This window comes from Cebus imitator, unplaced genomic scaffold, assembly GCF_001604975.1.
Source record: "Cebus imitator isolate Cc_AM_T3 unplaced genomic scaffold, Cebus_imitator-1.0 Scaffold49, whole genome shotgun sequence".
Lineage (NCBI taxonomy): Eukaryota > Metazoa > Chordata > Mammalia > Primates > Cebidae > Cebus > Cebus imitator.
The window spans coordinates 5658524-5675130 of NW_016107364.1; the positions used below are offsets into that span (position 1 = coordinate 5658524).

Sequence of the window (16607 nt, forward strand, 5' to 3'; positions counted from 1 at the left end):
CTCAACCTCCCGAGTAGCTGGGATTACAGGAATGTGACACCACACCCTGCTAATTTTGTAGTTTTAGTAGAGACAGGGTTTCACCATGTTGGTTAGACTGGTCTTGAACTCCCGACCTTAGGTGATCCACCTGTCTCGGCCTCCCAAAGTGCTCAGATTATAGGCATGAACCACCATGCCCAGCCAGAAAAAGACATTTTTAAGTGCATCCCAAAGTAGATTTACCAGTTGTTTTCAAACTGCTGATGTTTGGAAAGCTCTGGTCACCTGAACACTACTAAATTATTTTCCCCTAAGATCCTTTGCTCCATGTCCTGGTCCAGTTCCCTTTCTCACACCCTTACTCATAGGACGCCAAGAGCATACAAATGTTACTTCTGCTCGGATTCCCACCACAATCTCCCACCTGTTCTCCCTGCCTTCACATCCTCCTGCACCAATTCATCCTTTCCCATCTATGTGGAAACCACATGTCTCAACAATGTCAGGTCGCTTTGGCCAAACGGAGGTGGAGTAGTTAAGAAACAAAATTTTCATTTATATTCTGATTTATATAGTCCTATTACTTGAATGTATTACTTTTGTATATGAAAACAAAAAAAAAGCATTTAAGAGTTGCCGATCATGTAAAGAATCAAATCCAACTCTATCTGGACATGCTGGTCCCTTCTCAGCATGGCCCAAGCTGTGGCAAGTCTACCTTCCCCGGGCTGTAACCACAGCAAGCCCCTCTCCATGTCCTTCACACAGGGGGCTCTTGCACAACCCCGGGCTCTTGTGAGATGGGACAATTCTCATGTATAGAAACTGGCAGTCCTAAATAACAGACTTCCTAATACTCATATTTGGAGGTCCCAGTACCAAACACGGCGCAGGGCCCAATTACTCCAGTGTAGCCAACAGTTGACAAGTGGGTCCCCTCGGCAGAGCTCCTGCTGAGCTTCTGAAGGCCTTAGTCTTAAATATGAGCAGACAGCAGAAGCTCCAACAGGCAAGCCTGAGAGCAAGGCAAACAGACTGACAAAGCCTGAATTTAACAAGAAAAGAGCATGGGAAGATGTGAAAACCTTTATTTTTTTATGTTAACGTTTTATTCTGAAAAAATTTCAGGTTTACAAAACAGATGCAAACATATGACAAAGATTTTCCATATACCCTTCATTCAGACTTGCCAAATGTTGATGTCACATTTTGATATTAAAGTCAGGAAATGAACACTGACATGCTATAATCTACAGCCCCTCTTCACATTTCACCTGTGGTTCCATTAGTGCCATCTTCTGATCCAGGATCCCATCTGAGATCATATGTTGCTTTCACCTGCCTCTCCAGTCTAGGAGACATTGCCTTTTATGACCCTGGCACTTTTAAAGGGGAATGTAGACTACAAGTACAAATGTAAGTGCAGAGTTCCCTTCAACCTGTATTTGACTGAAGTTTCCCCATGTATCAACCCTGTTATGCTTTTTTGATAAAATGCCACAAAAGTGATGCGATGTCTTTCTCATGGCATGATCAGGAGGCAATCATCTGCCCATTACTGTGCTGCTCAGCACTGGTTAAGGTACTGTCCTAGGCTCCTTCACTGTGAACTTCCTGTTCTTTCCTTTGTAACCAACATTATTTTGTGGCATAAAACTTTGACACAATGTCAGTATTCTTTTTCATCACACTTTTACCCACATATTTTAGGGCTACTGAAGATTCTTGCCTAAGACTATTACTACTACTATGGTGTTGCCAAATGATTACGATAAAAACTTTATTGAAAACAAATCAATAACCTAGAGATTTGTGCAGGACTTGGCAAACTGCAGCCTGAAAGTCAAATTCAGCTGCTGTTTTTATAAATAAAGTCTTTTTGGAACACAACCATGCCCATTTGTGTACCATCTATAGCTGACTTCACACCACAATGGCACAGTTGAGGAGTTGCAGCAGACACCATATGGCCCACAAAGCCTCAATTATTATCTGGCCCTTTGCAGAAAAAGTTTGCCAACACCTTCTTTAGAGAAGATATTACATTTATAAAACAGACCCAATGCTTTAGAAGGAACTAGAAAACAAAGAGTTCTTATAAAATAAAAACCTGATCATCAAAATAAAAAATTCAATAGATGGATTAAAAATCAAAAATATTCCATAAAACAAAACGAAAGACTAAAAGACAGAAGATAAGATGGAAAAGGTAAGGCACTTGAAAGAATCAATCCAGAAAGAATCACAGTTCATTAATAAAAGTTAAAGACAGCAGAGAAAGTACTGTCAGATTTTTTAAAAGTCCAGGACTTAGGTACACAAGTTCATAAATTAAAATGACCCACAATGAACACAAAGACCTATTTCAAGGCATATCATCTTGAAATTTTAAGACACCAAGAGAGAAGAGTAAATCCTAAAAGCTTCCAGTGAGCAAAGAAAGAGAGAATACCACATATAGAAGAAGAAAAGGCAAAGTAGTATTAACAGCAACAAGGATAGCAACTGTCTTCAAAGTTTCCAGTGAAAACATTTTTCTTCCTACAGTTTGGTACCCAATTAAACTATCCATCAGACATTTTTCAGAAAATCATAGATTCAAAGTGTATCTCCCATATCATCTTTCTTAGAAAGACACAGGAGAACGTGTACCACTGAAAGAAAGGATATGAACCAGGAGAGAGGAAGACAGGATTCCATAAAATGGAGGATGCATGCAGGGAACCCCAGAATGACAGCTTCCCAGCAAGGCTAGAGAGCAAGCAGTTGAGATGGAACTCCAGGGCTGAAGCATCCTGGAAGGAACAAAAAGTAGAATTCATAATCTGATATGTTTAAATGTATTTAGAAATATGGAGGCAAATATGAGACAGCTTTAAAAAGCTGAATATTAACATGGCAGACATGTGAAAGGTATGTTGGGGCAGGGGTGTCTGCTAGCATCATTCGGTTGTGTGTGGCATGCACACCTGTTTTGATGAGACTCGTAAAAGCACCAAGGCTTTATGAGCACTGCCTCCACCTCACCCTTTCCCACTGCTGCCCAGTAAACCTCCCTTCCAAGGTGAACTCAGATGTAAGGGACTCCCAGAATCATCTGAGTCAAGAATTGGTCCCAGCTTCCTTTGAGATCCCGTAGCTGCTGGTATATCCCTATAACAGTTTCCATTGGTTCAATAAATAGTTACTGAGTATCGACTATGGAGCACCTGGCATGCTCCTAGGTGCTGGAGATGCAGCAGTGAACCAGAAGTCATCATTGTCCCTGCTCACAGGACTAGCAGTCTGGCAGGTAAGGCAGACGTTCGTGTCCATAGGGCTCCACTGTGCCATCCCTGAGGTCCTTGCTTCCCTCCTCCATCCAAACATCATTAAACAGGAGGTAGAGAATAGGGCTCCTTCCCCGGCTCTACTATGTTTCCAGTATTGTCAGGACACCTAGTCCCTCACAAAGGGGTTTCAGGGAGTCTCCACATATTTTCCCGTGGTTGTATTCCAATGCAACTCTGTAAGTGGCACTTGGCATCTCCTGACTCCTGGTCCTCATCTGGGCTCTCACTCCTCCTGGTCTTCACCTGATGCTCACTCAGCTGGGGCAGGTACTCCACCTTCCCTCTTTGGTGACACCATGAAATAACACAGTCCAGTGCTCACAACACCTGACAGCATTTCAAACTCCTCTCTTCCTAAGGACTTTGGCCCAAGGTCGTGGAGGGCAGGAAGGTGGAGGACAGTGTCAGCAGCAAAAATCCTTTTTACTCTCACAGTTTTTTTGGGTAAGAATGTAATATCTGTTCCCTATCTTCACTTGATTGCTGTCTTCAGGCTCTTTATTCTGCACTCTCACACGCTCACATCATACATACACCTCCAAAGAGCAAGTGGCCAGGTCACTAAACAGGAGAAGAATAAAACACAGAGAGGGGCGTGTGCTCATGCATGCCTAAGGAGGAGGAACACCGCAGGACATCGAAACTTTAAAGTAGGCAATAAAAATATAATCAAAACAACCTATACAATCTAAAACAATGTAGAACCAAATGCCTTAAAATAACATAGGCTTAGATAAATATCACCCCTATTTGAACCCTGAGCATCTGTCAATTTTCTTAAAATATTTCCGCAGAGGAAGTTTCAATAACTCATCCATCTCTATCCCCACTCACACAGAGCTGGTGTCCCCACTGGACCTGTAACGTGCTTTGCTCTTTTAAGTTATAACTTCCTTATGATGATCTCAGATATATCTTTCCTTGTGCCATTGGTCTATTTAACTTTATTAAATACTAACATGGCTGCTGAATGTCATGAATATAGCACTTTCTAATTCTAACGAATACAGTAAAGTTTATATTAATATTTAAGTACATTTTTTCACTTGGGCTTCTTACCAATAAGGAAAAAAAAAGAAAAACCCTTATGTGTAAACACGCACCCCACCCTGCATGTGTGACACGTGCAGACACACACACACACACACACACACACACACACACACACACAGTGATCACATGATCATTTACTTAAGTAGAAGTTCTTAAACTTTTAACCAAGGGCAGAAGAGAAGTAAATACCTTTTTTTCTTTTTATATAAAGTTTCTTTGTTATTTTTCTTCTTAAAATTTAACTGACTCCTTCAAACATTAACTTAAAAATGACCCACAAATAATTTCTAATGTGAGATGAAAGGCATCACACAACACTCTGCAGATTTGCTTTATTTTAACTTTCAACACTAAGAACAAAGCCAGTTAGTCAAAAATAAACAACTAAATAACAATAACTTGTCACCTGCTGCTAATATTCAGTCCCAAACCAGTGGTTGATTTTTGCAACACTAAGGTAAAGGACCAGGTTGACAATAAAGTATTCTTCCGTCTCTCTGATCCACACCAGCTCCACGTGCACTCTTCCCTCTGCATCGACATAGTCCATGCTGTACGTCTGTCCCAAGAAGCTAGGGCCATCAGAGGGTGTGGCAGGCAATCTCATGCACACTGGGGAACTGAAACACCAAAAGGGTTTCCCATGTTCATCCAAAAGAGTTACGTCCATCATAGAACAACTCTGCAAAATAAATACAGATTGACAAGGATTAAAAAAAAAGGCCGGCCGGGTGTAGTGGCTCACGCCTGTAATCCCCGCACTTTGGGAGGCCAAGGCGGGCAGATCACGAGGTCAAGGTATCAAGACCATCCTGGCCAACACGGTGAAACCCTGTCTCTACTAAAAATACAAAAAAATTAGCTGGGCATGGTGGCACACTCCTGTGGTCCCAGCCACTCAGGAGGCTCAGGCAGAAAAATTGCTTGAACCCAGGAGGCAGAGGTTGCAGTGAGCCGAGATTGCGTCACTGCACTCCAGCCTGGCGACAGAGCAAGACTCTGTCTCAAAAAAAAAAGGCCTGATTTATATCGTGACTCTGTAAAACTGACTAAAAATGTTGCATGTGGCATCAAAATCCAGAATACTACATTGGTTTTTCATGGCCTACTTTATATCCTAGACTATACTTGTGTGTTTCATCACTTAATATTCATTCCCAGATATACAAAGGAGCACCCACAGTTATCAGTTTAGGACTTAGCACTGGGACCTCAGAGAAATGTGTCATAAATATTGACCCTATCTTCATGGACTTAAAGTCCAGAGGCTACAGAGGTGACACAAACCACACCAATGACCAGTCAGTGCTTCCAAGCATGAGGCGCCGCATTGCCCTGAAGAGCAGTATAGGTGTGCTCCTGGGTCTTCACTGCCACCGCCAGGCCCTCCCTCCCCTCTTCTGAGAAACCTCCTGCTTCTCTGAGGCTCCAAACTTCAGCTCTGCACCCTTGCTCCATGCCCGTCTCCGGCATGTGCCAGCCTCCTGTCTGCCTGCTCTCATTTCCGGGACTCTGGCACCAGCCCTGCTGTCTGCCTCTCCCCCTCACTCCCTCCCAAGTCTTCCAAGACTCACCATCACCCCAAGTGATCCCAACATCCATGGGGACCTCAGTGGAGCTTCCAGTATCCTGGACTCTTAGCTCCTGAGCTGTTCAACTCCATGATCTCCTCCTTGACTTGACCTCAGTTATTCACTCTCATGATGCATCACTTCCTGGAAGTGGTCCACTTCCACTATCAATGCCTCAGGCACCCTGTCTTCTAACTGCCACCCTTCATCTTCCAGCTGACTCACTGAATGACTTCCACTACAACTGTACTTCTGATTCACCCAGTGTTTTCATCCTGTAAGCCATGACCTATTAGTGCATCCTGAATTACATTTAGTAGGGCACAACTGTTTGTCAAAATAAAACGAAACAAAATGAAAGAGAACACAGCATGCATTGCACATAGTAGGCATAAACGTCATTTCATGAATGCTGTTTTAATTGCACACATGTGTGTGCATACTGCAGTGGATGTGTAGAAAGGTCTGAAAAGCACTGCTCATGGACCTAGCCCATCAGCCAGCCAGCCCTTCCTTCTCCTGCCTCTTCTTCTCCACTTTAGATTTCACTGGCCTTTGCTGCAGTAACACTCTTGCCAATGCACATACCTCCCTCGCTCACCTTGCATCACACCTTAGGTCCAGGTCTAGCAAAATCCCAGCCCTGGAGGAGCCCAGTTATTTTCTATCTGTCTGGACCTGAGCACCAAGCATGGCGGGAGGGCTGCACACAGAGCTGCTGGGTGCCCATGCAGCCACATCATCCTCGGCATGGCCTGGGGGTCCCACCCTGACTCTCTGGATGGCTCCCTCTCTGCCTCATGGAACAATGCCTCATCCTCTCTCTCAGCCCTCTGCATCCTACTAGGAGGGTACTCTCTGCAGAGGACCTCGCTCTTCACAGAGAAGGTAGAAGGATGTTTTCCTCAACTTCCCACCACAGATCCACAGCCCAGCTCCTCTGAGCCCATCTCCTCACATGTGTTTCTCATCTGCTCCTCCTGCGTGTGGCCCAGTAACCTTGTGCTGCAGCATAGCCCATCCCGTAAAGGCACCACGTCCCTCTCTAGTGACTACTTCTGTCCTCTCATTAGCTTTTAACTTTCAACACACTCACGTAACTCCCACCATAGAAAGGCAGAGACAGAAAACAGCCTCCCTGGGCCCCACAGGCCCCCTGCTCTTTCCTCCCTTCCCAGTCAACCCTCTCCAAAGAGCTGTCTCCACTAGATTTGTCCATTAACACCCATTCACTCCTCGACCCACTCTGGCCTGGTATCCTTTCACCATCATCTGACCAAACATCTTTGATAAATCCACTAAATCTAGTGACGATCTGCCAGTCTGCATCTCAGCAGTGTTTAGTTTTTCAAGAAAACAGTGAAGGCTAGTTCTACCTACCCAAATGCATTCAGAACCCACAAGCTCTGCAGCTATCAATGTGCTCCCATTGCTAGGGTTCTACAGCTTGGTCCTAAGCCCTATTTTCACTCTATATAATCTCTCCCCTTAAATGGAACTCATGCACATCCACACCCTAAGTTATCACCAACATGCCTGTGATTCCCAAAAGTTTATTTCCAGGCCAAACCTCTTTTCTAAGTTCAAGGCCTAAATATTCAAGTGCCTGCTCAACTTCTGGATCTTTCAAGGGTCCCTCAAGTCCAGCAGGACTACACCCAAACTCAAGACTATCCCAGAAAAGCTCTCCTGGTGCTCCTCATCCCAAGGATTGGTGGAACCATCATCAGTCATCTGGCTGTGCATGCTTGAAATGTGGGCATCATTCTAGGGACCTCCCTCCTAGCCCTGACAAGCCAACCATTACCCAATCCCGTCAGTTCTTACCTCTTTTTCCAATTGCTTTACTTTTTTTTGAGCCCAAGTTTCACTCTTGTTGCTCAGGCTGGAGTGCAATGGTGCAATCTTGGCTCACCACAACCTCCACCTCCCGGGTTCAAGCAATTCTCCTGCCTCAGCCTCCCCAGTAGCTGGGACTACAGGCATGTGCCACCATGCCCAGCTGATTTTTGTATTTTTTTAGTAGAGATAGGGTTTCACCATGTTGACCAGGATGGTCTCAATCTCCTGACCTTGTGATCCACCTGCCTCGGCCTCCCAAAGTGCTGGGATTACAGGCATAAGCCACCATGCCTGGCCCCAATTGCTTTACTTTTGTCCATCTCCACTGCCACTGCCCTAGTCCAAGTGCTATGGTCTGAATGTTTGTGCCCCTCTAAAACCCGTGTCTTAAAATCTGATGACCAACGTGACTGTTTAGGAAGTGGGGCCTCTGGGAGGTGTTTAGGTCATGGGGGCAGAGCTCTCATGAATAGGACTGGGGTCCTTATAAAAGAGGCCCACAGAGCTGTCTTGCTCCTTCCACCAGGTGAGGACACTGCTAGAAGATGCCCTCTAGAAACTAGGAAGAGGGCCCTCACCAGACACCCATCTGTTGGTGCTTTGACCTTGGCACTTCCAGCCTCCAGGACTGTAGGAAATAAGTTTATATTGCTTAAAAGCCAACAGCTGATGTTGATTTGTGATAGCAGACCAAACAGACTAGGGAACCAAGTGACTGCTCTTCCTTTAAGGAGGCAGCCATCAAACTGATCTCTCCACTCATTCTCCTTATTCAGAAGACAAACCTTTACAAAACATGAGTCTGAGCATGTCACCCACAGCTAGAAATCCTGCAACAACTTTCCATGGCTCTCAAGAAAGAAGTACATTCCTTCCAGTTGCCACTAAGGCCTGGCCTGGCCTGGCCTCACCTGCCCATCCACCTAATTGTACCCAATGCCACCTCTTGTCATCCACGCTCCGGATTAATGCCTCTATGAATGAGGGTATCTCCAGCACAGCCAGAGATACTGATAATTATTATAATATTATGAATGAGCTATATTTTAATTGCAGTAAAATAAACATAAAATTTTCTACCTTCACCACTTGAATTCTGTATTTCAGTGGTTTACACACCTTCTCACTGTTGTATAACCATCACTACTATCTAATCTCCAGAACTCTTTATTTTGTAGAAATCTCTGTTCCCATTAAGCCCTAACTCCCACCACCCCCTCCTCCAGCCTCTGGCACCTACCATTCTACCTTCTGTCTCTACAAATTTGAGAACCTCACATAAATGGAGTCATATGGTATTTGTCCTTTTGTAACTGGCTTATTTCCCTTAGCATAATGTCTTCAAAGTTCTTTCATACTGTAGCATGTATCAGAATTTCCTTCCTTCTTAAGACTAAATTATACTTTATCGCATGTATAGACAACTTTATCCATTTATCTGTGGATGGACACTTGGTTTTCTTCTACCTTTTGGCTGTTGTGATTAATGCCTCTATGAACGAGGGTACGTGGTGTGAGCCATGTTTTTAACATGTTCTATGTACTAGACAAATAGTAGTTTCATTTACTATTTTATTTAATTTTGAGGAAGCTAAGAAGGTCAAGGATAACATCTTCTAACACTTATCTTTTCAGGATGCCTCATTATTTGCCATAACTTCTGCCCTATATTCGTGTTTTATTAATTGGAATTTAAATGCTACTCTTAGACATCAGCATAAACTAAGCAACTGTGTGCCACTGATTTCAGAAGTTCTAACTAATTAGATGTGGCCAAAAATGCTGACTATTTGGACCTGAGTATGATCAAGTCAAAGGGTCTTGACTCAATAAATGTGTATCTTAGAGAAATTTAAGGAACAAAGACATTCCAAACATTGAAAAAATGAGATGGTTTAATAAGTGACTGGTATGAACTGGTCGCTATCTCTGCAGAAGACCTAAATGAAGAAGTAGCCAGCGTGAAACACCCTAATCCCTGATGGCAGGGTGCATGCCAGAGTCTAAGGCCCTGCACATCAGATGAGCTACACAGTGAGACCACCCAGAAACCCCTCAGACACCTGACCTTGCTCCCTGATGCCTTTCCCAGGTGATCGGCTGCAGTGGTCCTAGAACAGCAATGACCAGCCCCACATAGCCTGCTCCACAGCCCCCAGTGCTTCCTACATGACAGGAACCACCATACACACAGCCTGGGCTGCAAGGAGGACACCAGGGTGGGGAGCAGGTGGGGAAGGAGAAGAAACACCCTGCACTGAAGCCTCACTGAGGCTGAGAACTGGAGAGTCGAAGCCAATACTGAGGACCAGCAGATGGCTCTGTCCTTGGCAGGCCGCCATAGCCCTCCTGAAATGGAAGTTATCACTGTGGTGGTTTTAGAGTGGAGGCTCTGAGGCCTAAGCATCTCTGAGATAACACAGCAGGTGGGACTGCATGGTGCACCTATCTTCCACACTCCACCACCCTGCACGACCTTAGCCTCTGGGCTAGCAGTCATTTGATTGTGTTACTTACAACCTCACCAAACCTACCAGCATAGAGATGGTGGTTAGACCCCATTAGAGGAAGGAGGTGGAGTCCTGGGTCCCATCACCTGCAAGAGGTTGAGGAAGAGAAACCCTGGCCGAAATCAGGAAGGAGTGGCCAGTGAGGCACAATGGCTCTTGATGAGATCACCACTCACAGCCCTAAGCTGTCAGTGGGTGTCTCAATCTTTCTGCTCATCCCTCTGCTGCCAGATCAAGAGCTGGGAGCTGACTCTCTCCTAAAGACCTCCTACTTCTCAAAGTCCAGCATTCTCCAATTCCCTCCTAATGTAAAACATGGCCTAGCACACGATAGGAACATCGAACCCTTTAACAACATCCACATTGTTCTCCCACCACCAAAATCCAAATTCTTTCCTGAGGGTTTCAAGGCTCCTCCTGACCTGCCCCAGCAGCCTTTCCAGTGCCCCCCAATCACTCTCCCTCCCTGTCCCTGGGCGCTAGCCCACCCCAGGCAGCACAACAGGCCAGGAAGGAGCCCACCTCAGCACCAGCCGCAGAGGCACAATGGGTCTCAAGCCCCTCTCCAGGCCAGCTGCCCCTCACCTATAGAACCTCACTCCTTATTCCCCATCCTGTTGGAGGCATCTCTTTCTCCACTGGGTGCCTTCTCCAGAATAAAATACTTCCATCCTTCTGGAAGGGGATGAATGTCAGAACATCCCACGAGCCTTCTTCCCACTGGCCCTTTCCTCTTTCTCCTCAGAGAGCTTGTTTTCAATCATCCTCTCCTAAATCAGCCCCTCTCACCCTGAACGTCCAGAAGGCACACATCTGAGAAGTTCGCAGACCTCGCCCTCCCTGCAGAAGGAAGTCTGCTCTCCTCACCTGCACCCCCATGGACCAGTGAACTATGCCAGGCTCAAAACTCTGCATCTGGGAAGGGTGCAGCACTCGCACATGTAGGATCATCCTGTTCTTCCTGAGATGTTCGGTTGTATCAGCACCAGTAGCCTTAATCATCCATGCAGCTGCAATGCTTGTCAGCAAAGTGGCCATGGTACCTTTCTCATGGGTCATGGCTACCCGCAACATGCTGACTCACAATGTGCCCATAGCAGACTCTACTAAGCTCAACGGTTCTTACATAAAGCAGAACCGCAGAACCACATTGAAATATCTAGTCCAAATGAACACTGATGCCAATCTCCATACAGATTTAGAAGTAACATTAAAATAACATCAAAAATGCCAAGGAGTGAAAGAAAAACATAAAAGAAACACATACAGGAAAGTCTTCATCAAAAGAAAATCCATCCATCTGAAATTCTGATAGGAATTGAGAGGAGACAGAGGAGGAGAGTATTTCATTTGAATACCTGACTTATACTAAAGACTGTGGCAAGGTTACCTTGAGAGGGTAGCCTAGCCATTCAACATGACTTTGTAAAATAGCATGGTAACCACTTACAGAGCAACTGTCCTGCGTGGATCAGTACTAACATGTGGCCATTGAAAGCATCTTTAAAGTATATTTGATATCATAGCTTGACTTAAAAAAAAAAAGGAATAAAAAATTGACCTACTTATAATGTGATTTTTTTAAATTTTAAAGTTTAATAATTCACCATATAAACTTATGATCTGTTGAGTTTTTACTCCAAGAACTCAGGCTAAAGATAACTTTCGACTTGAATTACCTCCATACCAGTAAGTGTGGAGGTCACTCGACTCTGAGCTCAGAGGAAGGAGGAGATTCTCACGGGAACAGCAGGCTCTGAGGATATCAGATGTACTTTCATGACCACACATCACTTCAACCAACGCAATGAAACCAGGAAGCATCCTCCATTATTATTGTTAATATTTTCTTACTTCTTTGTCCTTCCACCAGCATTGTATTTGGGTTATGTACTTTCTCAGTTGCCTTTGCTCTGCCAGGCATCGTAAGCTATGTATTAGAAGCTCCTCACCAGAGGCTGTGTCTACAATTTCCAGAAGGAGCAGGGTTTTTATTTTACATTTTTTAAAAGTCATATGTACCTAAGAAACTTTTTAAGCTTATGTCCACACTTTTATAAAAGTTTTTAACTCCTTCTAAACAATTTCTTAAAATACATGTTATCATTTCACTATTCTTACAGTGATGAGATTCCTGAAGAAAAATACCTGACCTTGCACAGCAAACACAAGAAATACGACATCATTGATCTGACTTTTTATTCTTTTGGGAATTCTGAGGACAGCTTAGTCTTAATATTGAACCCAAGAGCATAAAAGGCAAACTACAAATCAACTACATCTACCTCCCAGGCCCAAGGGAGAAGGTACAAGCTTTTTGAGCTATCCACTATCTTTTCCTGAAGCCCAGCTGAGAGAAGGAATTTATGGGGAAAACTGTCCAGGGACATGCAATCCATTCCTACTTTAAAAACTCAAAATCCTGCTTTTAGATCAAGCTGTTCTTCTAGAAACCTGTGCACCTGAGTCACATTGGCTTAGCAACCTACAGAATCACTGCTTGGAGCTCATGTAAAGGTCCAATTTTGAAGCTATATCTTCAGCTTCTCTGAGAATTTCTATGAGAAATCTGTGAGTGTGTCTACTGCTAAGATGCTATTTAGGGTTGGCCCATTATGTAGCTTAATCTGCCCTACATAAAGTACCATTAGAGATTTGGTTTTTAATGATCAGAACTGGGATAAAGCTTTCTTTGTATAATTACTACACTTCCCTTTTTTCCCCCAATGAGAACTAAATGACTGCTCTCATCTTGCTCTGGACTACCAGAAAACACAGAACAAATTCTTTCTAAAAATTTGCTGACCCTTTGAAAGTCTGTCACATTCACACTCAGCCTTTCTTGATCCTCAAGGCCTATTTTAATGTGAATATTTTATGTTAGTACTTATTTTTATTATAAGCTCTATCAAAATCTGAAGAAAAAGAGAGAAGGTAGGTCTGTCCTCTTAAAGGCATGAAACAACATGGTGTGTGAGAAACATAATTTTTACCAAAATTTAAACATTTGCTATGAATAAAAGGATTTGTAAAATATCTCATTGTATCAAACATCAAGTGGCTCAAGTGACAGTGCTCCATAACACTGCTCTTGGTCCTAGGTGTTATCATTAATGGTTCTAACAAGATGCCCACACATAACGCAGAATAAAGCCATGTTACAGGAGGCCCCCAAAGTCACAGGAGATTGATCCCACTGGTCCCTGGGACTATGAAAATCTTGCTCATCTCACAAAATAAAGATGGAGAGTACCAAGCACTGGGAGCAGCCACAGGCACGAGGATCACAAAGAAAGAGAGCATCTTCTCCTCTTCCTCCTCCTCCCTCCTTTCCTGCTGCTTCCCAACCACTAAATTAACTCTCCCACCCATGTGGCTAATCTTTTATTTAACAGTTCGAGGAAATCCCTATATCCTGGAATAAGAATGTATAATTGCAATAAGTTTTAAATTGGTGTATGAGTGATCAAGATGTTTTGAGTAGATGCTACCTGCCTGGTCCAATCTTCAGTTCCACTCTCTTTCCACAAAACAGAGAGGATTTGCAGGAGTAGCGGGCTGTGATCGACAGTGTTCAGAAACGCTGCTGCAGACTGCCTGCCCCTCTAACTCCACCACACTCACTGACACATGAAAGATACTCAATAAGCATATCATGAGTGAATACACTGGTTGCCAATGGCTAACAGAATGTGCACAAATCTTCAGACACCAGAACAATAAATCCAAAACTTTAAAAGAAACATTACACATATATATGATTATATGATTTTATATGTATATCCATACACACACACACACACATACACACACACAAACACAGAGACTTTTTTATTATATAGAAACCAAGTTACTTGAATAAAAGAAAATGCTTCTGTTTTTTACCTTTATACAGCCATCAAAAATATCAGTTTTCCATGAGAGGCCAACTTTTCCAATAAGAGGTAGGTGTTCTCTGTTATTTTTAAAATTTATAACAATGAGCTTCACATGTCCATTTTCAATATTTCCTGAAAAGACATAAGATTGTTTCAATCACTGTCTTCTGATACAGTAACTGAACAAGCCAAGCACGTTCAGTTGGCGGCTTCATGAGGACACCTCACCTAGGTAAGCCCTGGCCTCACTGATGGGGACAACATGGGCACAGCAGTCCTGGCCTCCAGCGTGCGGCCAGAGCAACACATCTGTGTCCCAGAGACAGAAGCATTAACGTGCCCAGAAAGGTGATGTCAACGGTGAGTTGGGAGAAGCCGGCTGAGGTGAGCCTGGATAGCCACCTGTCACTGATGGAAAGGCTCAAGAAGAAAGGGTTCTTCTGATGTGGGTAAGCCAACAGTGATGGCAACCAATATCTAGAATTACAGAACTCAAGAAAGCAGATGAAGAAATGGCAGAGAAACAAAGGATTGGAGAGCAAGAAAACATGAAGAGGAGTGGAAGAAACTCATACCTCCGCACATGCTTATAATTGAGTGAGTCCATGCACATGCCAACCCAAGTTGGAAGCCAAACCCTGGCCCTCCACTGCCAGCTCCAAGCCAGTTACCAGCAGCCTGGCCACACAGAGGAGTCCCTGCACCCACCCAGCACACTAGCCCTGCTGCCCTAGGCCATACGTGTCAGGGAGAGCCTGCAGCACCACCTGGCTTCACACAGACATGAGCTTCCCGATTCCGTCTGAACACACCCTGAGACGCGGCCATGAGGCACAGCAACACAACTCATACCAGAGAGTTCTTCAGAGACAGAAGTCTGGACAGAGGGAAGGTGCAAGTCACAGGGCAAAGCAGAAAGAAAAATTATGGAAAAGAACAAGTGTTCTCCAGCCCTGGCCCAGTTATTTCACAAGACAAAATAAAACCAAAGCCAAGCTTTGGGAGCCAAATCCCTGTTGTAGAAATGTTATACAGTGTTCTCCAACTTCAGTGTCACCAGAAGGTTAATGCCCACCCTTTGCCAGGGGTCTCTTTTGTGACCCGGTAATGTGCTTTAAGTGACAGACAACGCAGAGGCAGGGTTTTCAGCCCTGCAAAGGGGAGCCCCTCGCCCAGACACCATGCTGCTGGTTTCTCCACGTCTTACTTCTGTTCCAAGGACAGAGGCAGCCCACATTTTCCTCTCTACTGCTGAGTATCTAGCAAGAACTGTATAGCTTCCCTTCCATTCTCCCCAGGCCTGGGGACAAATGCCAAATGACACAGACCCTTCCGAGGCAACAGCTCTGCTGTCACCTCATCACCTTGGCAGGGCTTGAGAGAAGAAGGGAGTAAGTGTATGAAAAGTGAGGCCTCAGTGGAGGCACAGTGATGACATTCTGAATGGGCCAGATATGACTCTGCTCTGCCCTGTACTACTGCGGCCATGTGCAAAACTAAGGGAGGCTTCTGACTGGCGCAGCAAAGGCAGGCAGCCAGCGTCGCCTACAGAAAACCAGGAGCTCATCTTCCACGCAGTTTGTCCCCAGGACATGGCAGAAAATGTACTCCAAAGTACCCTGGTAGCCAATAACGTCTCAATGGCAACTATCTGAGCTAATAAACATCAAATCCCTGTAGGAAGCAGAGACTGTTATTTTGTTATTACTAGGTATTCTCCCACTTCAGAACAATATTAACACTGTGGTGTCTCAAAAGGTCAGAGCTCTTTCCGCCAACCCTCTGTAACCACTTACAAGACACAGAAAGGTTAAGCTCTTCCTACGTTTAAACAATCTGCACATGGAATGGATGTGTGAAAGCATATGTATATAAAATAAGTGTATTTTTGAGTACTTATTATACACCAACCACTGAGTTAGGCATTTAACAGCTTAAAAGATTACTTTAAAATAATACCTTAAATAATAACATAATTGGGTATAATTTTCTGAATGCATAAGTGATAAACCTGATGCACAGAGGTTAACAGTAACTTGCCCAAAGTCAGACCCCTGGTCAGTGGCAGAAACACAATCCAAACCCTGTTCTGTGTCCACAGTCTATGTTACAATAGATTAAGAAATATACAAAACATATCACCAATTAGTTATCTACTAGCCAAGAATTTGCAATGCAGATTCAGATTCTTATGAAGCTTTGTTTTCATATCACTCCCAAGAGAAAGGCCTATTTATTTATTTATTTATTTTTCCCATTTATTTATTTTATTGCATTTTAGGTTTTGGGGTACATGTGAAGAACATGCAAAATTGTTGCATAGGAACACACATGGCAGTGTGATTTGCTGCCTTCCTCCCCATCACCTACATCTGGCATTTCTCCCCCAGCTATCTCTCCCCAGCTTCCCACCCCCCACCCTCCCTCCCCTATTTCCCC

The 16607-nt window shown here is 44.1% G+C and overlaps 1 protein-coding gene across 2 annotated transcripts in view; it reads right to left on the minus strand.

Moving 5' to 3' along the window:
* Window positions 1-4665: 4665 nt before the first annotated feature.
* Window positions 4666-16607, minus strand: part of FBXO15 (F-box protein 15) — a 77531-nt gene continuing 65589 nt past the window's right edge. For both annotated transcript variants that reach the window (XM_017527537.2, XM_037738139.1), the window contains 2 exons: window positions 14176-14300; window positions 4666-5049 (listed from right to left, as the gene is read on the minus strand). In XM_017527537.2, coding sequence (XP_017383026.1) covers window positions 4780-5049; window positions 14176-14300 — 395 coding nt within the window. In that variant the 3' untranslated portion in view covers window positions 4666-4779. The remainder of the gene's footprint in view (window positions 5050-14175; window positions 14301-16607) is intronic.